We start from the raw sequence: 23,678 nt of genomic DNA on the forward strand, positions 1-23,678 counted from the left end.
GAGAAGACTGGATGTAGCTCTGGGTTTGGAATGAACCAGTATAAACAACTGTGTACAATTTCTCTATCCCTATCTCTTTAAATTCAGTTTTGTCAATTAATAACTGGTATAAACAACCGATTGTTTCGGTAAAACAACTGATTGTTTTTCCAGTATTGTGCTTTTGCTTTATGTTTTGAAAAACTGAATTCTTAATCAAGGTTTTCTTGAAGTATTTTTCATTCTAAGCTTAAAAGTTTACTAAAATCTTTCTTAAACTATTCACCCCCCGTCTCGTTTAAGGCCATATATTCTAACACTGCGGTCGTTGTTGGCCTAAAGACACATTGGGCTCTCTCAAAGAACTCCTACTTTCTATTTCCATTACTAACTTTGCCAACTCAGCATGTACAGAGGAATGATTTTATGAAGGGGAACAAACTTTTTCAGCCTGATGAGTCAGAGTAGCCTCCGCAAACTCCTTCAGGCCCTTGGTTTTCTCATTGGTGAAAAATAGGGTTTCTTTTCTTTGTACACCAGCTCTTGCCACAACAGGGACCTTAGAAGGGGGGACTTTTGTCCTATTCACGCTCAGAGCCTCGTTTCCCTCCTCTTCACAGCGGTCCTCTCCTCCATAAATAGCCATCTCCTCGTTGTTAAACCCCCGTACAACAGTATCCTCTACATAGGTCTCAGAGGAAGAGACACTATCAGAGGAGTCGAAGAAATTCCGGTTGCACATACATTGACCTCTGAACCTTGTGGGGTGTTCTTCTTCAATGTAAATACTCAGCTCTTGATCATTAATCCTCATGCTCTTAGCCATTTTAGCGTTACGATTTTTAAGCAGGCGAACTTGGAGTCATCTAATGATACAAGAGTCGCTACCTCTCCTACCACTTTCGCGAAGCAATCCTTATTCCAGAACGTTAGTGGTAGCCCATAACATCTCACCCATACAACCTTGTGGCTTGCAACGTGCTCTGCCGTCCACGGTTCAATGTTCAGAAAAACGCTCTTGAACCATTCCTTGTTAAGATTGACCAACTCCTCCATGTTTACTCCTTCTCGCGACGTAAGAAGGACGAGATTATCCCCCATGTACCTTATTCTAACCATGCTCATGCCTCCTTTCACAAATAAGTCACTCAGCTGTTCAAAGTCCATCTCCTCTCTAAACTGCCCAATCACACTGGTCACCATCCAGGGTGCAACCTGTTGTTCTGTTTTAATGATTGGCCCCTTCCAGCTACTTTGGGAATCATCTTTGGCAAAGTCTGCATATGATTTTCTTACTATTTTCACCTTCCAAACCTCCTTTCTCTTCTGATCATGGAAAACCCGACCTTCCTCTTGTAACAACCTGGGGTTCCTTGCCTTTTTTGTATGCTTCCCCCTGTTCTCACTCTCTACCCTTTTAGAATCTACCTCACTCCTCTAGTGATATGATTCCAATAACATGATAGAGATATTTCAAGGACATGTTATGGATTCAACTTGAGTTGGAATATGATTAGGCACTTTTCTAGAATTGGATCAATGTTCTTTCATTCAAGAACTCACCAAATCATAAGCAACCACCAAGCCAAAACTCATATGGAAACCCATTTTATGTCAAATGAACCGATTAAAATGAACAAAGAAGCAAAGGAACCTGTACCGTCCCGGGGTGATCGACCAAAAGTCCAAGTCAAAGTCAACACATAGAAGGACATCGCCTAAGCAAGACGTCCCCCAAGCGAGAGGTCGCCCAAGTAAGACATCGCCCGAAGAGTGAACCCGCGTGACAGAAGCATTTCGCAGAGAAGAGGGCCCACACGATGGAATAACCATAAGTTAGGTGGCGGCGTTGTGGGACCCTCTACACAGAATAAACGATCAAGTCAAAGGGGCACGTGACAATGCCCACGCGCTCATTAAAGATCTCCAAGGACGGGTGCATGCATGACACGTGATTAATTAGGGCACCCACGAAGTATGATGGCGCGAGAGATACAACGTTCAAGTTAGAGCCCAAGTGGCCGCAAGGTTATTCACTGCACTCCAGATAAGGGAAGTCCATGGGCCAGATACGCTAAGATCCTAGGGATAGCGGCGCAAGGACCTTCTCCAAGGAACCCTAGATAATAGCCGCAGCGCAAAGGTAAACCCTAGTTTTCACCTATATAAAGGGCACGAAGAACCCTAGTAAGGTACGCTTTTACAGTTACACGAGTTTTAACCTAATTCTGATAGTCCCACAAAGCACAAACCCTAGTTGTCTTCGCAGCACCCCACAGTGAGCACGAGGCAATTAGGGCAACACAGTTTTAGCCACACAGTTTCAGTCATTGAGATTATCATACAGTTTCCAGTCACTTTGGTGTTTCTCGCTAGCTGACTTGATCGTCGGAGTGCAAACGGCCGCGAGGGGGCCCCTTTGTTCACTTCTTTCAGGTACTCACAGACGGAGCAAGACGAAGGTGCCCTAGCTCGCAAGGACAAGCCACGCGTAAAGACGATCTCGGTCAACCGGCAAGAACATCCAATTAAAACTATCTAGAAAGCAAATGAACCGAATAAAAGCATGAAAGAAAGCTAATGAACCGATTAAAACAGTCAAGAACTGAAATGAACCGGACAAAACATGATAGGAACCAAATGAATCGAACAAAAGTGCAAGAACAAGCAAAATAACCGATTACAAAGATTAGAAAAGCCTAAGACATGTTTTTAGAGTTTATTTGGGATTGGAAATGGATGAATGAGATGGAAAGGAGAAGAGAACTTATGTGGTTGGAGTCCTTGGAGAGGAACACGCCACTTGAAGGATGCAAAGCTTCAAGATGAGTGTAGATGCCGCCACTTGAGGTTCCAAGATTGCTCTCAAGATAAGACTAGGGTAAGAGAAGACACAAGTCTCTCAATCACTCACCAATTTGGGAGAATTTCTGTACTCAAAATATCAAATCTGTATTAGAAAGACTCAAGCCCTCCTTTTATAGGAGAAGGACCGGTTATGAGTGTACAAGAAGCTTACAAAGAAAGCTAACCAAGGTTACCTTGCAACTCTTCCACTTCTAGTTCCTAAAGTGGAGAAGGAAGGGATACCTTTCTTGATTTTTCTAAAGCTAATATCAAAAGATGCTTTACACAAGAGGTATCTTTAGGTTTTCCTCTTAGCACCTACCTAAACACTATTCTATATTATTTACAAATTTATACAAAAGAAACTATAAAGAGGGATATTAATTGAAGCCCATTCTTGAAAGTTTGTAGTCTTCTTTTGGCTTTAGGCTTGTTCCTCTCTTTATTTTAATTCTTCTTTAATTTTTGAGAAGACTAGAAGGAAGAACTTCAAATGTTTGGGTGAATGACCTCTTCCTCCATTTGATCTCTATCATACTCCTCGAGTTGGAGAGAATTCGACCACGAATTCTGAATCCCTGCATATAACAAAGTCAGTTTACTTTTACAATTAACTGTTGAATAGGAAAAAGGAAAACATGAGGGGACAAAGGGGCGCCCTAGCGGCCGTTTGCACTCCGACGGTCAAGTCAGCCCGCGAGAAACACCAAAAACTATGCACCTCCGTATCGGAGCACCGCGTATGGCACTCTGAAGGTGGTAAAAAGGAAACTGTGTCTAGTGTATATTTTCTCGTTCTGGCAAAGATCTTTCCCCAGTCCCTTGTACGTAACCTCAAGGCTCGAGCAAGCAACTAGAGAGTTTCTGGAAAATTTGCCAAAAGTTCGAACCCCGTTTCCAACATTCAAGGCGCTATTTAATCTACTCCCGCATTCAAAGCGCCTTAAAGCGCATTTAATTATAAAACGTAGCGCATTAAAAACGTTTAAACCGATTGGGAGCATTTATAGTACCTTAAACGTTCGAAACGGAAACTGTATTAAATAACTTTAATTACCTTGTACCTGACAAAATGGCGTTTCTATTCTGACCTGGCTGCTGTACACGTGGAGGGCCTCACAACGCCGTGACCCCATCTGGGGGCATTTCTTCGTGTGAGTCCTCTTACCTGGGAGTGCATCTGCGCTAGAGGTGACTTTTCGGGTGCCAACTCACGCCCCCAAACATCTAGTCACTCACTTTGAGAGCGTATTTGCCTTCCTCTCGTACCCTGCACCTGGCTACCCTGGGCGTGACCCTCCTCTTGAGTCGTATCTATCCCAAGGGCATCTCTAGGGCGGCAGGGGCACTTCACGAGTCAGGCTGCCCTACACTGGCGCTATCACTATGGCCTTGAAGCCACCTTTCTCTTCTCTTTATTACTACCCCGGATTATCGGGATTTGAGGCCTTCCCACGGCGTCGCTCCCTCCATGGTCTTTCCTACCCATGGGTATCGGGGAACCACACTGTGATTGCCTTGCCTTAGTGATATTTGACCTTGGCGAGGCCCTGGTTGGGCGACGCCTTATCTGGGCAATGCCTTAACTAGGCGATGCCTTAACCTTGGCGACGCTTCCTCTTGGCAACGCTGGCACTTGGCGTCTCTTCACCTAGGTGACGCCTTATGTTGACTTTGACCGCAGGCGTTCACTTTGACCTTGACTTTGTCAACGCCCGGATACGGGACGGTACACAAGCCCCCCAGTCTTAAGCTGAAGACTTGTCTTCAGCGCAAGGACTAAGGCCTCGCCCACGCCGCCCACGTGTCACCCTGGTGACGTGTCATTCCCTGCTGACTCAACACTTCTCGAATTATTGACGTGACACTCTCTGAAGCATAAGGGTGCCCTTAATGGCTGATTGGACATCCTCTGAAGCGGGGAAACTAACACCTTTTGGGGCCACGCTTAATCGCATGCCACGTGGCTCATCACAGGCCAACCTCTAGAGTCCCTTGCGCTCCCCTCGAGCACTTAATCCTTTTACACGCGGCACGATCACACGGTCCCCGATTAGCGCCTCTTGGGTTGCAAATGTAACGTTCAAGTTACCCAAAACCCCGCGCTCAAACCACTGTTTCATCCATTCTCTCTGCCTTTCTGCACTGTTCATCGTCTTCGAGCCCTTCCTGTACGATACTGCTCCCTCTTTCGCACTTCCCTTCCCTCCACACCTCGACACGAAAGGTATGGTTTTTCCACCTCCATTACTCTTCCTCATCATTGCATTGCATCGCTGCGTATTGAACTGCCTGGGACTGTTTATGTTTCTGCATTTCTGTGTTCTTCCGTTCCTCCGTTCTTCTCCGTTCCCTTCTCCTTCTTTCTGGGTTTTCTCGCGTGGGTGGCATTTTTCTAGGGTTTTATCCCCTCTTCTGTCTTGGCATCACTTGTTAAAACCCTTTTCCTTTCCTCTTTCTACAGTTATTTATCCGCATCATGGAGCGCCCGAACTCAAAGTCTGGTTCTCCCCCCAAGACCCCCAAGACCAACTATAAAGCCTTTTATTCATGGGCCCCCAACGAGCTTTTAAGCAAATGCACCACTCTGACAACCATTCAGGACCTGGAGAATCATCGCGGTGATCCTCACTTGTACAATTTTAATGCTTTCTGCCGCACCCATGACGCACACATTTTTGTTCGTCCCGGCAGACCTGGGAAACCTGTTTGCGTAGATGACAGACCCAGGAAGGGGGATCCTTTCTTCTCCATGTACCAAACGGTGTTTAAATGCATCGGGGTGTGCCTTCCGTTCACGCCCTTCGAGAGGGAACTTCTCACAGAGATCAACACAGCCCCCGCCCAGCTCCACCCCAACAGTTGGGCTTTCGTAAGGGGTTTTCAAATTCTTTGCGGATATCTAGGCATCCTTCCCTCTTTGGATGTCTTCTTACATTTCTTCGAGGTGAAGAAACAGGGGAAAAACTTTTGGGTAAGCTTCTCCGGGATCGCAGGTAGGATCCTTCTCTCTCTCTTCCAGAACTCATACAAAAGCTGGAAGGGAAAATTCTTCAGGGTGTGCTGTGCCAAGCAAGACCCCACAGCCTTGGACGGCTTTCCCCTGTACTGGACGGAACACCCCAAGCTGCTAAGGGCCAAGGCCCTGGATGAGCTATCCCCTGCTGATAGGGAGGTATGCAAGGCCTTGGCTGGCCTGGGGATTGTCTTCGACACGTTGAAGCTCATCGCGAGCGAATACAACGCCCACTCCCTGACCACCTACTTTGGTAGGGAGACTCCTCTCATATTGTTTTCTGTTATCTGTATTTTACTGCATCATGCTCGCTCCATTGGCCTCTTCCACCTGCTTTCCTCTGTGCTAAGTGCCTTATGTCTCATTCATCTGCGCGCCTTGTGGGTTTGCCTAACTGCTTTGACCTTAATTTCTGCTATTGGGTTTGTCTGAATGTAGGATCAGTGATGGACGCTTCCAAAAGGATGGTTTTGGCGAAAGCGATGAAGGCTGCTCGTGCCGCCAAGGCTGGCGCCTCTTCCGCCCCTGCTGCTGACCCAAATCCTTCATTAACCTTGCCCTTACTGCCAGCAACCACTACCGAAGCCCCACTAGGCTCATCTTCACCATCCTCACATAGCCCCGAGGCGCTTCAAACACCCGGCTATCCTCCACCCATCGCCGTCGTCCCTCTGGCTGAGGCTTCATCTCCGGCTCCAACCCCCCTTGACAAAGAAAAACGGGTCTTGGAGATTATATCCGATGATGAGGACTCTGATGGCGTGGCACCCTTCAAGAGGAGGAAGGCTGCGAGGGTTCCCATCCTACCAACGGCATCGCCCCTGGGAGGGAATTCCTTTAGGGATAACCCTCCAAGTGCCACTTCTCTTCCTCCCACAATGGTCCAAGAGGAAACAGGCGAAGGGGCCGAATCCGCTCCACCCCCACCACCGGAAGAGGTCTCTATTGCTCCCGCCTGTATGATTTTACCCTCATTTTTTCGCCTTCATGTGCTTCGACTGTTTTGCCTGTACTCTACCCCTTTCTTTCGCTGCGTTGGGTGATCCCATATACCGAGTGCCTTGCTCCTATCGTGCTTCTCGGAAACCGTTCCACCTTCGTATCTATGAGGCCTCTGCCTCGTGAAGGTGTCGGTGGCTTCACCATTGCCCAACGCAAAAGTTGAAACCTCCCCCGGGCCTTAAATACTTGGGACAAGGTCACGCGTCGACGCCCACACCCATGGAGAGGCTTGCCTAACGGAGCCGTATCGTCCATGGGGTGTCTCAAACACCGAAGCGACCTGTCCTTTGATCCCTGGTACCCGGCGCCCACGCCTAAGGAGAGGCCTGCTACAGTAGCACCGTATCGTCCTCAGGGTGTCTAGAAACGCCCAGCACTGGGAAAGCTCAAAGCCCTCTGGGGGGTCGTTCCCTCCATGGCCTTTCCTTCCCATGGGTGTTGGGGAACAATCCCTGCCAGTGGTTCACTCAGCATTTGGCGATCTCGTCTCCCTCTACAGTCTTTCCTACCTGTGGGTATCGGGGAAGCGACGCCGCTAGCGACTAGTTTTGGCCCTTTCGATTCATCTCCCTCCACAGTTTTTCCTACCTGTGGGTATCGGGGAGGCGACACCGCTAGCGACTAGTTTTGACTTCTTCGATCCATCTCCCTCCACAGTCTTTCCTACCTGTGGGTATCGGGGAGGCGATACCGCTGATACTTGTACTGGCGACGCCCGCAACATCTCACGCTGGCGACGCCTCCTGTGCCCTCCACTGGCGACGCCCGGTGCGGTTAAGCCGTTGACTTTACCTTGACATTGACTTTGACTTTGACTCAGGTCGACGCCCAAGGGTGGTGAAAAGCTCCAGGTCTCGCCCGTGCCATCCACGTGGCGTTTCTCGTATGGCTGATGGGACGTTCCCCTACTTGACTTGGTCCTGACATTTCCTGAACCTCTGGCCCATTCTCGACGGCGCATCGTACCCTCGGGCATTCTATCGATACGACGTTTTCTGAGTGTTAACCAGTGATGCCAGGGTCATCCTCCCATCTCCTGCCACGTGGTTTGATCGCACGGTGTACCCATTTGCGTCGTTTGGCGCTCTAACTGCAATATTTCCATTTGCGTCGTTTGGCGCACTAACCGCAATATTTAGTTCTTCAGAATCCTGAACCTGCCCTCATCGTTTATGTGCCTTCGAAACCTACCTACACCATCTTTCTTCACGCAAAGAGTCCCTCCGGTGTCTTCTTTAACCAGCGTTTTACCCCTGCGTTTCCAGCAGGTCACTCTCCTCCAAACCTCCCAGATACTGTCCAGGCATGTCTTCCCCTGTTCCTCTCCCCAGGGTTAACCCCAAGGACCTGTATACTTGGGCCTCGAGTGAGCTTCTTGACGAGTGCTCATGCTTACTCTCCACCAGGGCCATAAGGGAGCACAAGGGGGATTCGTGCTCCTATGACCACCATGCCTTCGCGAAGAGGCACGACGACGATATTGCTGTGCTCCCTTGCACTTTAGGGGAGCCAGTGTGCGGAGACGAACGGGCCAACGATGGGGTCCCCTTCTTTTATTTCTATCAGGTGGTTTTCAAGACCATCGGCGTGCGCCTGCCCTTCTCCAGGTTTGAGAAGGAACTGCTGACAGAGATCAATGCTGCTCCGGCCCAGTTATATCCCAATAGCTGGGCTTTCGTCAAGGCCTTTGACGTCCTTTTCGGGTTTCTGGGTTGTGCACCCTCGGTTGATATCTTTCTTCACTTCTTTGAGGTGAAGAGGCAAAGGAATAACCTCTGGGTGACCCTCAGTAACGTTCCTGGCAGGGTTCTCCTGACCCCTTTCCAAAACTCCTTCACTGGGTGGAAAGGTAGGTTCTTCAAAATCTGTTGCTCTGATCTCGTTCCCTCCGCCCTAGATGGTTTTCCACTGTACTGGGTGAGGGAGACGAGGGCTCTCAAATCCAAACCCTTCAAGAAGCTAGCCCCGAATGACCAGGTGGTTTGCCGGATCCTTGCTGAGGCGGGAGGTTTTGACTCCGCCACCTTGATCAGTTTGGAGTTCAACGCCGGAACCCTAGAGAAGTATATATGTATGAGTCACTGCCCTAGAAACTTCCGCCTTTGGTGCTTTCTAACTGTGTGTGTTTCGCTTCATGGTGTCTCTGACACGTTCATCTCCCTTGGTGCAGGTTCGAAGATAAACCAAGAGCGGAGGTCACGACTTACTCGGGATCTGCGGACTGAGAGCAGGGCTTCGTCTTCCTCCCGTGCTGACTCCGGCGGCCACTGAAGAATGGTTCGTTTGTGTTTTTTGTATGAGCACAGGGCTTGTAATGTTTTCCCTATTCGCATTACTCCCATTTATCTCGAACACTGCTTGTAAATTTAATTCTACTATACCATGTTTCCGTAACGCCGCTTTACTTTTGCACACACCTCATATACGGTGCGTTTTTCCTCCGTCATGTTTCTTAGCGGCGCCTGCGCTTGGGCGACGCCTTCTACCTTGGCGACGCTTTCTCTTGGCGACGCCTTCTCTTTGCGACGCCTTCTTTCTTGGCGACGCCTTCTCTTGGCGACGCCTTCTTTCTTGGCGACGCTTATCGCCGCTTCAAACGGGGAAAAGATAAAGACTAAAAACTAAGGCAAGGTTTTTCTCAAACTTGTTTCTTTTTTCTTTATTTGGGTGACCTCATTAAAAAACCCCGGAAAGGGAAAAAGAGCGTCCCCTTTAACAAGACCGTTACATCGCTGCTTACATAAATCAACTAAAATAAAACTTCAAGTTGGCTGCATTCCAACTGCGCGGGATGGGACCCCCCTCCAAGGTCTCTAGGTGGTACGAACCGTTTCCCTTAGCCTCAGTAATTCTGAAGGGTCCGGTCCACTTGGGAGACAGCTTATTCTCCAGTTCGTATGGATGAGCCTTCCTCATAACTAGGTCGCCAATCTGAAACTGCCGTGGCTTTACCTTAGAGCTATATTGTCGCTCTACTCTTCTCTTTACCGCTTGGGCTTTTATTCTGGCTTCCTCCCTGGCTTCGTCTAGTAGATCCAGGTTCACCCGCCTTTCTTCGTTGGATTCCTCAACCACAAAGTTTTGAAAACGTGGCGAGCTTTCGTGTATTTCTACCGGGATCATCGCATCCGACCCATACACCAAACTGAAAGGCGTCTCCATGGTAGAAGATTGGGGCGTGGTATGGTATGCCCATACGATCCTTGGTACTTCCTCCACCCACGCCCCTTTGGCCTTATCTAGCCTCCTCTTTAGCCCCCTCAGCAAAACTCTGTTTGCTGACTCTACTTGCCCGTTAGTCTGGGGGTGTTCGACCGATGCGAACACTTGCTTGATGCCTAACTCAGCACACAGGCTTCTCAACTGCTGACTGGCAAACTGGGTTCCATTATCAGATATCAGCCGCCTAGGTATGCCAAAGCGACACACAATGTTCTTCCACACAAAGTGTTGCACCTTGTGCGTAGTGATCTGGGCCACGGGCTTCGCCTCTATCCACTTGGTGAAGTACTCGATGGCAACGATCAAGTACTTCATCTGCCTTATCGCCAGTGGGAATGGTCCTAGGATGTCAATCCCCCAGGTATGGAAAGGCCACGGGCTGTATATGGATCGCAGCTTTTCTGGCGGCGCCTTGTGCCAGTCGGCGTGTTTTTGACATTGCTTACAACGCTGGGCGTGCTGCACACAATCTTCCTTTACTGTTGGCCAATAAAAACCTGCGCGTACCACCTTAGAGGCTAATGACCTTGCCCCCACGTGGCTCCCACAAACGCCTTCGTGGAGCTCCGCCATTATTCTGGTACACTCGTCGCCACTTACGCACGTTAAGATAGGGTGAGTGAACCCGTGCCTGAACAACACTCCGTCCACCAGAGTGTACCTTGCGGCATTTCTCTTAACCTTCTTACCCTCTTCAGGCTCCACTGGGAGAGCCCCATCCGCCAGGTACCGTCTGTACGGCGTCATCCAGGTGTCTCCTTCGGCTAGGGCACATACCTGCATTTGCCTGCCTTCCTCGGGCGTGTCCGCGTATGTGCTGATGCGGGGCATCTTCAGCGTATCTTGGGTCAAAGAACGATGACTCCTTGGCCTCCCTCTTGCTGTACAAATCTGGAGGACATCCACCCTGTTATCTTCCACGAACTTACGCGGAACTTTGAGCGTCTCTTGGATCACTGTCTTTTGTCTACCCCCCTTGCCTGAGCTGGCCAGCTTGGCAAGCAGGTCGGCTCTGGCATTCTGCTCCCTTGGGACATGTATCAGCTCAAGAGCGTTGAATGCTCCCTTCAATAGTTGGACGTATTTCAGATACGCCGCCATCTGTAGGTCTTTCGCCTGGAACTCACCCGACACCTGCCCCGTAATCAACTGGGAATCGCTTTTCACCAAGAGGTTCTGCGCGCCCATCTCCTTGGCCAGGAGCATTCCTGCGATCAGAGCTTCGTATTCAACCTGATTATTACTTGCCTTAAAGGCGAAGCGCAGAGCTTGCTCAATCAGCACACCATTGGGTCCCTCCAAGACTATTCCTGCACCACTCCCTTGTTGGTTGGAAGAGCCATCAACCGAGAGCAACCACTGTGAGCCCACCTCCACCTCTTGTTCACCTCCGGGCGAGAGTTCCGCCACAAAATCTGCATATACTTGCCCTTTGATGGATCCTCTAGGCTCATACTGGATGTCGAATTTTGACAGCTCCATCGCCCAGTGCACCATTCTCCCAGCTACATCAGGCTTCTGCACCACCGTAAAGCTGTGGAAGTAATGACGGAGCCTCCTGGCTGAAAACACCACTGCCAACGCTGCCTTCTCCAGCGCCTGGTATCTCGTCTCCGCACCTTGTAGTGCCTTGCTTACGAAATATATGGGCTTTTGACTCTGGTCCTGCTCCTGGACCAGTACAGAGCTGATAGCCCGCTCTGTCACCATAAAGTATAACCGGAGGGGCACGCCCGTTACCGATTTGCAGAGGACCAGTGGCGTCGCTAGGTATTCTTTCAACTTGATGAAAGCCGCTTCGCACTCGTCAGTCCATGCAAAGCGACTATTTCTCTTGAGGCACTGGAAATATGGATGCCCCTTCTCTCCCCCGGCAGAAACAAACCTTGAGAGCGCCGCCATCCGCCCTATCAGCTGCTGCACTTCCTTTACCGACGTCGGGCTTCGCATGGTGATAATTGCTGCGCATTTGTCGGGGTTCGCCTCTATCCCCCTCTCTGTGAGCATGAAACCTAGGAACTTACCGGCCTCTACCCCGAAGACACACTTCTCAGGGTTTAGTTTGAGGCGATATTTGGATATAGTGACGAACAACTCCTCTAGGTCTGCCATGTGCTGTTCCCTATCCTGCGACGCCACTACCATGTCGTCCACGTAGGCATATACATTCCTTCCTAACATGGGCGCTAGGACCTTGTCCATCAGCCTTTGGTAGGTGGCGCCCGCGTTTTTCAGCCTAAAAGGCATCACCTTGTAACAGTAACTGCAAGTCTCTGTCATGAATGCAGTTTTGCTCTCATCTATCGGGTGCATTTTGATCTGGTTGTATCCCGAGAATGCATCCAGGAAGCTTAGCACCTTGCAGCCGGATGCACTATCCACCAACGCGTCGATGCTGGGTAGTGGGTACGAGTCCTTCGGGCACGCTTTATTTAAGTCCGTGAAGTCCACGCACATCCTCCACTTCCCATTCGCTTTCTTCACCAGGACAACGTTGGCTAACCACACAGGGTATTGAATCTCCCTGATGTGGCCAGCACTCAGCAGCTTCTGCGTTTCCTCCTTTACCACCAGCTGCCTCTCCTCGTTAAACTTTCTCCTCCTTTGGCGCACGGGGCGGACCGTGGCGTCCATGCTGAGGTGAGGACATAGGAAATCCGGGTCGATGCCAGGCATATCCGAGGCAGACCATGCGAAGGCATCCAAGTGGCGTGAAATTACCTCTGCCACCCCCTCCTGATCTTCTCGGCTTAGCAAACGCCCTAACTTAAACGTTTTGCCGCTAATCTCCCTCTCCATGGCGTTAGCCGCCGGTTGGTCCCTGCTATCATCCTAAATGGGCGCCGCCTCTTCCACGGGCGCCGTATCGTCAGGTCCCTCCTCCATGAGTGTATCTACCTCGGGCGTCGCCCTCACGGGTGTGGCCTCGTCCGGCGTTGTCCCGGCGGGCGTCGCCTCAATCATCGATGTGTCCACACTGGGCGGACGCTCAAACACCATGAACACGCTTTTCTTCGTTTTCAGGCTGTTTTCATTACACTTCCGCGCCTCCTCCTGATCCGACTTGATAACTATCACCTTGCCGCTGAGGTCCGGCAGCTTCATCTTCATATGGCGTGTGGAGGCTACTGCGTTCAGCCTATTCAACGCCGGTCTGCCCAACAAAATGTTGTAGGCGGAGTGGGCGTTCACGACCAAGTACCGGATGCTTTCGGTACGCGAGGCCTCTCCATCCGTGAACGTAGTCCTCAACTCCAGGTAGCCTCGGACTTCCACCTGGTTGTCTACAAACCCATATAGGCACCCAGAACATGACGTCTGCTGAACTTCCCTGGTCGACAAGAACCCTGTGCACCTTTCTTCCACCCGTGACAACCGAGATGACCACGGGGTCATTGTCATGCGGCACCACGTCTCGAAGATCCCCTCTCGTGAACACTTGGTCCGATTCCCACGGCTCACCCGAGATCCTTTCTTCGATCGAGTTGACCCCCCTCGCGTATTTCTTTCGCTAGGATGCGGTGGGTCCTCCGTCGGAAAAACCTCCAGCAATGGTGTGAACCTCGCCGAGAACGGGCATCTCGTGCGCTTGCTCCTCTGTTGGCGCCGGCAGGGCGGCGGTCGCGGCGGGTTCTGCGACATAATCCTTCAGAAACTCGCTTCTCACCAGCTCATCAAGCTGGTAACTCAACGAGAGGCAGTTGTCAATGTGATGACCGAAGGCCTCATGGAACTCGCACCAAGAGTCTTTCCGTGGCCCTAACACCTTGTCAGTTTTCGCCGGTCGCCTCAACCTCTCAGCTATATTAGGCACGGCGATCAGGTCCTTCAACTCCACCACAAAGTTGTACCTCGCCGGCCTTGCCCTCTCTCTGACTGGGCGATCCCCTCCTGCTGGACCCCGGGGCTGGGGTTTTCTGGTCTCATAGGGGCGTCTCCCCTCTGGCCTCTTTCTCCCCATCGTGGTCTCGTTGACCCTGACAGGTTGAGCCCGCGTCTGTGCTCTCGGGCGCGAGGGTACGATGCTGGTGCGCTTCTCACACACCTCTCCTTCAGAGGCGATATGTTCCACCGCCCGACGCCGTATTTCAGCAAAAGTCCTTGGGCGATTGCGAATAATAGATTCGCAAAAAGGGCCGGGACACACGCCTTTCCTGAAGGCATACACAATCATGGGCTCCTCCGACGTGCCCACTTTCACCACTTGGGACCCGAAACGGTTGATATACTCCTTCAAACTCTCCCCTTGATATTGCTTCACATCAAACAGATCGTAGGAGACCGGCGGCGGGGCCCTGTTCACCGGGTATTGCTCTCTGAACAACTGGGACAGCTGCTGAAAAGAGGTGATATGGCCGCTAGGAAGGCTGATAAACCAATCCATGGCCATTCCTGTCAAAGTGCTCATGAAGAGCTTACATCTTGCGGCGTCAGAGCCGCCTACTAACACCATTTGTGTGTGGAACGCCGTGAGATGCGCCTCGGGGTCCTCCATCCCGGTGAAAATCACCTTGGGCCTTGCGAAGGTGTTGGGGATCACTCTCTTGGTGGGGTGAGATGCTCCATCTCTTCGTTCTCGCGTTGCCCCTGGTTGTTCCTCAGACCTCGGCGCAACTCCTCATTAACGCGACGGAGCTCTTCGTTCCTCACATGCGAGGCGTCGAGATCCGCCTGCATGCGTTCTTGTTCTATCTTCGACTCCGCCATATCATCCTGCAGCCCCCTCATTATCTCCAGGACTTGCTGCATGGACATTTCTTCTCCCGCAGCGCGTGCGGTACCTCGTCTAATGGTGGCCATTCTTCACTATTTTCTCAATCGTTATCGTGACCTGATAGATCCTTTCAAACTTGCGATGGGACCAATGTTTTATATCAGCCCCACGGTGGGCGCCAAATATTCCGTCCGGTTGACCTGGGACGTCTTCGTGCGCGACCTCAACCGTCAGCTAGGGTCTCCTTCCCACTGGTTACCTGTGGATTCCTGCAAAGAAGGACAAAGGGGCGCCCTAGCGGCCGTTTGCACTCCGACGCTCAAGTCAGCCCGCGAGAAACACCAAAAACTATGCACCTTCGTATCGGAGCACCGCATATGGCACTCTGAAGGTGGTAAAAAGGAAACTGTGTCTAGTGTATACTTTCTCATTCTGGCAAAGATCTTTCCCCAGTCCCTTGTACGTAACCTCAAGGCTCGAGCAAGCAACTAGAGAGTTTCTGGAAAATTTGCCAAAAGTTCGAACCCTGTTTCCAACATTCAAGGCGCTATTTAAGCTACTCCCGCATTCAAAGCGCCTTAAAGCGCATTTAATTATAAAACGTAGCGCATTTAAGACGTTTAAATCGATTGGGAGCATTTATAGTACCTTAAACGTTCGAAACAGAAACTGTATTAAATAACTTTAATTACCTTGTACCTGACAAAATGGTATTTCTATTCTGACCTGGCTGTTGTACACGTGGAGGGCCTCACAACGTCGTGACCCCATCTGGGGGCATTTCTTCGAGTGAGTCCTCTTACCTGGGAGTGCATCTGCGCTAGAGGTGACTTTTCGGGTGCCAACTCACGCCCCCAAACTTCTAGTCACTCACTTTGAGAGCGTATCTGCCTTCCTCTCGTACCCTGCACCTGGCTACCCTGGGCGTGACCCTCCTCTTGAGTCGTATCTATCCCTAGGGCGTCTCGGGGGCGGCAGGGGCACTTCACGAGTCAGGCTGCCCTACACTGGCGCTATCACTATGGCCTTGAAGCCACCTTTCTCTTCTCTTTATTACTACCCCGGATTTTCGGGATTTGAGGCCTTCCCACGGCGTCGCTCCCTCCATGGTCTTTCCTGGGTATCGGGGAACCACACTGTGATTGCCTTGCCTTAGTGATATTTGACCTTGGCGAGGCCCTGGTTGGGCGACGCCTTATCTGGGCGATGCCTTAACTAGGCGACGCCTTGACCTTGGCGACGCTTCCTCTTAGCAACGCTGGCACTTGGCGTCTCTTCACCTAGGCGACGCCTTACGTTGACTTTGACCGCAGACGTTCACTTTGACATTGACTTTGTCAACGCCCGGATACGGGGCGGTACAGGAATGATGATATTTTTTGGAAAAAGGCCTCTTAAATGGTGAAAACCATTAGGAGGTATGAAAAAATCATCCCTAACATTCTTTAACCAAGTTGGTGTTGAAATAGGAACCTTAGGTAATGAAAAAGATAAAGAAGAAGAATACCTTTGAGGTTCAACTTGAGGCATAGCACGAGTCAACATGATTGATTTAGTGGATAAAGTGGTGTGACTCGGTTTAGTACTTACTTCTTTTGCTTTCTCATTTTCTCTTTTAGTTTTCATTTTTATTTGGTCTTCATGAACCTCCTTGGGAGAGAGGGGTTTTAAGATAACCTTGCGCCCTTGGAAGGAAAAAGACATTGTATTGGATAGGCCATCATGTAAAACATGTCTATCATATTGCCAAGGCCTTCCTAAAAGAAGATGAGTTGCTTCCATAGGCACAACATCACATAAAACCTCATCTTTATACTTGCCTATTGCAAAGTTAATGAGGACTTGTTTGTTAACCATGATTTCACCTTCGATACTTAACCATTGCAATTTATAAGGCTTGGTATGAGAGATAGTGGGTAAGGCTAACTTCTCCACAACTCTTGTACTAGCCACATTAGTGCAACTACCCCCATCAATAATCAAGGAACATAACTTGTTGTTGATGAGACAGCGGGTGTGAAAAATATTTTCTCTTTGGGTATCATTCAATGATTTTGGAATTGTTCCCAACATTCGCCTTATCATCAATAAGTCACCTTCACAAGGACTTTCGCTCTCAATCTCATTTGATGGCTTAGAAGGTGAAGAATGCCTAGATGAATTGGATTCATGCTCACTAACTACTACCTCATTATGCACAAACATATTCCTTTTAGAAGGGCAATTAGAAGCTATGTGACCATATCCCAAATATTTAAAACATTTCTTACTAGACGATTTGATTGGTGATATATGAGTAGAAGTAGAAGGCTTAGACTCTTTAGGTGTGAAAGAAGAATCTTTAGAAGGAAGGTTTGAAAAAGTTTTTTTATTTTTCCAAGAATTGTTGTAGTAGCCATCATTGAGAGAAGTTTTAAAAGCATTTTTCTTTGCAAGTTGGGATTCAACCTTCATTGCAAGGTGAACCAAAGATCCCAAAGATTAATACTCTTGAAGTTCAACAATATCTTGAATATCCCTTCTTAGACCACTCACAAACCTAGCTATCATAGCTTCCTCACTTTCTTTCATGTGTACTTTAAGTAAAAGCGTTTCTAACTCCTTAAAATAAGCATCCACACTTAGCGTGCCTTGTTGAAACCGTTAGAGCTTCAACATTAGGTCTTTCCTAAAGTGTGGTGGCACGAATCTAAGGCACATACACTCTATCAAATTGTTCCAAGAGACCACAAGAGGCCTCTTGTTATAGCAAACGTCCGTTACAAGGCTATGCCACCATTTCATGGCATAATCTACAAATTCTAAGGCGGCTATTTTCACCTTTTGGTCCTCCTCAACCTCATAGGCTTTAAAAATTTGTTCACATTTAGCCTCCCAATCTAAATACACATTAGGACCACTATCACCGTTAAAGTTAGGTACTTTTACAAGAGAAAGTTGAGGCTTTGCTTCTTGGTGATGTCTTTGTTCACGGTGATGGCTTTCTCCATGGGAATGATGGCGATGCCTCCTTCTCCTATAATCTTCTCCATGGCCGTGAGCATTGGAAGAATCTTTGGAAGAAGGCCTAGAAGAATGATGTCTTCCATGAATGGAATGTGAAGATCTTTCTTGCTTCAATTCAACTTTTGCCATTCGTTCTTCCAACCTTTGCAATGCTTCATCTTTGAGAGCAAGAGCCCTCTTTGCCTCTTTTAACTCATTAAGAACATAAGCCTTATGAGTAGAGTGTGGTTTTGAAGATTCAGCACTTGAATAGGTATCCATTAGAAAAGGAAAACAGCAAACACAATAGCAACCAATGTTAAGAAAACAAAGTTAGCAAAAAAAAAACAGTTAGAACAATGTGCCAAAAGGTAAAAATCACTCAAGTCACTCTTAAGAAAGAATACTTCCCTTAACCAATCTGCCCTTGAGGCCTTAGCAACCTCAAATGAAATATGTCAAAGCAAAAGCACTCAACCTCAAAGCCAAAGCACCACAACACCAAAGAACAAACAAAGACAAACAAGAAAAGGTGTAAACAAGAAAGGCTACACAAAAGGAATACAAGAGTTATGACAAACACAAAGAATAGTGATGAAAAGACAAGCAAGGAAATAAGGTACTCAATGAAAAGGATGGCACACAACAGAAACCTAGAGAAAAGCACTAGAATAGATGAAGAAAACAAAAACAAAACTACTGGAAAATATTTTTGTGCAAACTGTGCGTGAATTCACAGATTTATCTGGAATTGTATAAAGCGAACTGGACTATGAAATTGTAACCACAGAAAGTTCAAGATCTTATCTCAATAATGGCACTGGAATTACACAAAAACAGTTAGCCAATTAATTGCGATAAATTTTGCAAAATCACTGCCAGATTACTGTATTTTTTTCGGCAGAATTACACACTGAACGTATTTCATTTATCATTTTTTTTGTACTTGGAATTTTGATGTACTTCTTTTTTCTATTTTTTTTATAACACTTTGAAGAACTCAAATCCAGAATTTTAGAAATTTCCAGTAAGCAAATCAATTGCAATAAATCAAAACAGTCAGCACGTATTCAAGAAAACAGAGGAAACCTAACAGGAATGAAAAACATAATTAAGAACTAGCAAAGACATAATAGAAATGATGTTTAAGAACTTGTATAGGTCTATTACACAAGTATGAACTCAATACTAAAAAGAAAATGCACCAAAGGATCAAGAAACAAACACATAAAACTATACTAAACACAAAATCAAGAAACAAAAATTACAACAAAAGGACCACAAAGAATTGATAACATTTTTGGAGAAACATGACTTTGACAAAACTTATAAGGATTCAAAAATCAAAATGACACAAACACAATGTAATAACAACAAGAAAAACAGCAAGAAATACCCAAAATAAACCTAAAACAGAAAGGTAACAACAAGAATGTAAAGTTCTTGAATTAAAAGTGCCAAAACAACTTAAACACAAACAAGAACAAACCTAAGACTCATGATACCACATGATATGATTCCAATAACATGATAAAGATATTTCAAGGACATGTTATGGATTCAACTTGAGTTGGAATATGATTAGGCACTTTTCTAGAATTGGATCAATGTTCTTTCATTCAAGAACTCACCAAATCATAAGCAACCAAGCCAAAACTCATATGGAAACCCATTTTATGTCAAATGAACCGATTAAAATGAACAAAGAAGCAAAGGAACCGATTAAAAATATCTAGAAAGCAAATGAACCGAATAAAAACATGAAAGAAAGCTAATGAACCGATTAAAACAGTCAAGAACTGAAATGAACCGAACAAAACATGATAGGAACCAAATGAATCGAACAAAAGTGCAAGAACAAGCAAAATAACCGATTACAAAGATTAGAAAAGCCTAAGACATGTTTTAAGAGTTTATTTGGGAATGGAAATGGATGAATGAGATGGAAAGGAGAAGAGAACTTATGTGGTTGGAGTCCTTGGAGAGGAACACGCCACTTGAAGGATGCAAAGCTTCAAGATGAGTGTAGATGTCGCCACTTGAGGTTCCAAGATTGCTCTCAAGATAAGACTAGGGTAAGAGAAGACACAAGTCTCTCAATCACTCACCAATTTGGGAGAATTTCTGTACTCAAAATATCAAATTTGTATTAGAAAGACTCAAGCCCTCCTTTTATAGGAGATATTAATTGAAGCCCATTCTTGAAAGCTTGTAGTCTTCTTTTGGCGTTAGGCTTGGTCCCCTCTTTATTTTAATTCTTCTTAAATTTTTTAGAAGACTAGAAGGAAGAACTTCAAATGTTTGGTGAATGACCTCTTCCTCCATTAGTAAAATCCTCTCTTATTTTATCTCTATCATTCTATACCTCAAGATATTTCCATGCAACTTCTTATTGCCAATGTAAATTTGGTCTAAATCCCTCTCTAGCTTCCCCACATTTCTGACTTCAAAGAATCTAACAAACCCAAATCTTCTCCCCCATTTGTTAAGCCTTCTTGAAATGAACACTTCCTTAACCCTAACCCATCTTCTAAAGATTTTGATCATGTCTAATTTCACGTACCTATATGGAATGTTTGCAAAGAAGAACGTTGTAAAATCATTACGGTTTGAACCAGATCCTCCATAACTTCCTTGTGCACCTTGCCTCATTGTAGAGCTTTTGTTTATTCAATTTAGTAGATTATTGGTTTATTTTAGTGTCAAGAATTTCCAAAGCTATTAGTTTGTGTGCATGAATGTTTTAATTCCTAGGTTTGTTTGAGTTGTGTGGCCATAAGAAAATTGTTTATTATGGAAAAGATATAAGAAAGGATTTGGTTAGATCCTTTTATTGCATAATGGATTCTACTATACTGCCAATATCAAACTTCAGAAGTTCCTATGCTATTCTTGATTATTGGAAGGCTTTTAGCTTATATGTAAAGTTAAAGGTAATTGGTTGAGAACTTTAAACATAAGAATTCTAATATGCCTAATAAAGCATGAATAGACCATTGTACTATTATATTTTCTAAACTTGTATCTTGACTAAGTTAAAAAAAAGATAGTTAAAAGCTCTTGGACTCATAGTGGATATTGTATGAACTCTTTGTGCTCTCAGTCTACAGTAGAAGTGGACAATGTCTAATACCTTCTCCAACTCCATGTAACACTACAAAAATTTATAATTTTAGTAGGGGTTTATTAATATAGGTTATTATAATCTTTAGTAAAGCACACACTTAGTAGAGGTTTTCTAAACTCTTAGGAAGACATACACTTAGTAGAAGTTTTTTAAACCTCAACAATTTTTTAATGAATCAATAATAAAATATTTTAATTTTTGTTCTTTCTTCTTTCTTAGTTTCTCCTCTTTTTAACCTAATGTGTTCCTTCTCCAAATCAATGCTCTCTAGTGTTAATCCTAGGTGCCTTCATTTTTTTCCAACTGAAGCATTATTTTTCGTTCTTTTAAAATTCAGTAGCCCCATTCTCTTATTTCTCTTTCTTATTCACCTTTTATTTTCACAATCATCATGTAGAAACCATTCTCTTTCTCCTCCTCCTTTTTATTCTTAATCTTTGTTTTTCAATTTTCTTTCCTCTATTTTTTAGGTTAAGTAGAGGCTGGAAAGCAAGTGAATGGAGAAGGTGTCACTGAAGGAGAAGACTTAAAAGGATGAAGTTCTTTCGAAGGTTGTTTTAGAAATTTTATGTTTACAACCTATTCAATTATTAGTTCCCTGATTCTTATACAAAATTATGTTTTTCTTATGTTTAATTTATGTTATCAACTTCTAGGTCAATGTTTTCATGTGTTGATTTATACATGAAACTAGTATGTAAATGTAACAGTATCAAAATCAAAATGTTATGGTTTTGCTTGTAACATGGTAGGTTTTTTACAAGGGTTGGGACACCCCAAAAGTTTCCCCTTTAATTATTTTATTCATTGCTGATAAAAAAAAATCAAAATCACTAAAACCTTAACCCTTTCTCTGTTCTCTTCTCTTAATGTATTGTGATCTATGACGCAAAAGTAGAGCTTTAGCTACAATGAGAAGCCATGACGATGACCTCAATCTCCTTCTCTCCCTTTAGGACAGAGTTTCCAATGACGAATCGGTCAACCAAAAGGGAGAAACCTAACATGTATGTATTAAAAACGCCATTCAGGATTGCGTTCCCTATGATCCCTCCGAAGCACCCAAACCAACCAACAATGTCGTAGGAGGAAGTCACGAGCAATGGAAGGGCCCATCGGTCAAAACACAACAAAGCACGCCCCAGTGGATGATGAAGAGCTTCGTAGGAAATTTAAGAGAAGGTGTGGACTTTGAAAAAGTAGGAGAGGAACTTGTGAAAGGGGGTTTGACCATGGTGAGGGCGAGATTTCTGGGTGATAGTCTGGTGCTGCTCACTCCAAGAGAAGGGGAGGCGATGGAGGACATCATGAAGATGAACAAAGGTTGGTTTGATAATTCTTTTTCAAGTGTCAGTCCATGGTCGCATAACTGTGGGGTCAGCTATAGAATTATTTGGGTAAGGTGTTTTGGGCTGCCTTTACCAGCGTTGAACAGGGACTGCTTTGATAAAGTTATTGGAGAACTCTCTAAGTCGGCAACAGTGGTCGCCGTAGATGAAGCTTCACTCTCATGGGAGGTTTTGGAATACGTCAGGTTGAAAGTGAGAGTCCAGAATGTTGGGAGTGTCAGATGGGCGAGAAGAATGCAGATCAATGATCTTTTGTGTAGTATCCTAGTTGAGGAGGAACCTTAGGGTTGTGCTGGTTGGGGATGTAAAGGAAAAAAGGAATGGGAAGATACATCTGATAGCGTCTCATCCTCAGAAACGTATGTCGAAGAATCAGTCCTCTCTGTTGGGAGTGGCGAGGAGCATGTTAGTAACAGTATTGGAGATGCACAATGGCCAGTCGGAGAGGAGGTAGGAGGTGAAGAGGAAGGTGACGGTGAACAGTCCATGCCTAAGTCAACCTCTTCCCTTTTGGAACCTGGAAAAGCTGGTATATTGAAAGGTAGGGTGTGTGATATGAGTGGAGGTAGACAGAGACTAAAGGAAAAAGATGGAAGGCCTTCTGATAGATCTTCTGTTCAAATCAGTGGAGGTGCCTCTTTTAGTAACATATGTCAGTCTGAGGCGGCAAAAGCAGTAATAGACGTTGAGTGTTTTATATATGAGAACGAGTCTATAAAGGGTATGGGCCGGATGCACAACCTTGAGGCCCGTTTAAGTGGACATGGTCACAACGAAGTAGTCCAGAGGGAAGAAATTGGTGCAGGGCATAAATGTTCAGATGCTAATGAGCATGAAGGGCCAGGGGGTACAAAGAGCCATGTTGTGGATAGGAAAGGTTTGAAGGTCTTAGAAGGGCTGATGGAGAGTGATAAGCACGAAGATGGAGCGATCTCCCTAGTTAAGAGCTGCGACGGTATACAGTTGGTAGGAAGGGGAACGATATGCGCGAAAACGATGAATTTGCTCAATTAAGTGTCGACGATGGCAACGTAGGGGTGAAGTCCCCCCTGTTCCAAGGTGTGGATGTAGCAACCGTAAAGAGCATATCGAACTCACCACCTAGGCGGCGTAAGAAGAAAGGGTTTGTAGAATTGGGGGTCTCTTGTCCGCATCTGAGAAGGTCGACAAGACTAAGCGTAAAACACCTGCGAGCTGGGTCGCTAGGGCAAAACAGAGAGGTTTCACCTTCTATCTCAATTTCTGATACAGATATAAGAACCTGTAATTCCAGGCTGTGTAGTGGGGAGGAACCTATAAAGTTGTGGGCAGATGGTAGGAAAGCTGGCTTATTCTGTCGATTGAACGAGAAGGAGGTGGTAATGGAATATGGGCGAATGAAAGCACGTGATACTATGGTCTTGATGGAGTCTAAGCTGGGGGATATGGATGTCATCC

General features: G+C 46.4%; 1 protein-coding gene across 1 annotated transcript; it reads right to left on the reverse strand.

Moving 5' to 3' along the window:
* Positions 1-789: 789 nt before the first annotated feature.
* LOC150027170 (uncharacterized) lies at positions 790-20,417 on the reverse strand. The gene is made up of 3 exons (XM_090303841.1): positions 20,131-20,417; positions 17,703-18,030; positions 790-1,416 (listed from the first exon to the last, which is right to left on the reverse strand). Exons 1-3 carry the CDS (start codon positions 20,415-20,417, stop codon positions 790-792), a joined length of 1,242 nt encoding a protein of 413 aa, XP_090159967.1.
* Between the last annotated feature and the right edge of the window lie 3,261 nt (positions 20,418-23,678).

The sequence above is a fragment of the Phaseolus vulgaris genome, chromosome 6 (assembly GCF_051622355.1).
Source record: "Phaseolus vulgaris cultivar YP4 chromosome 6, ASM5162235v1, whole genome shotgun sequence".
NCBI classification, from domain to species: domain Eukaryota; kingdom Viridiplantae; phylum Streptophyta; class Magnoliopsida; order Fabales; family Fabaceae; genus Phaseolus; species Phaseolus vulgaris.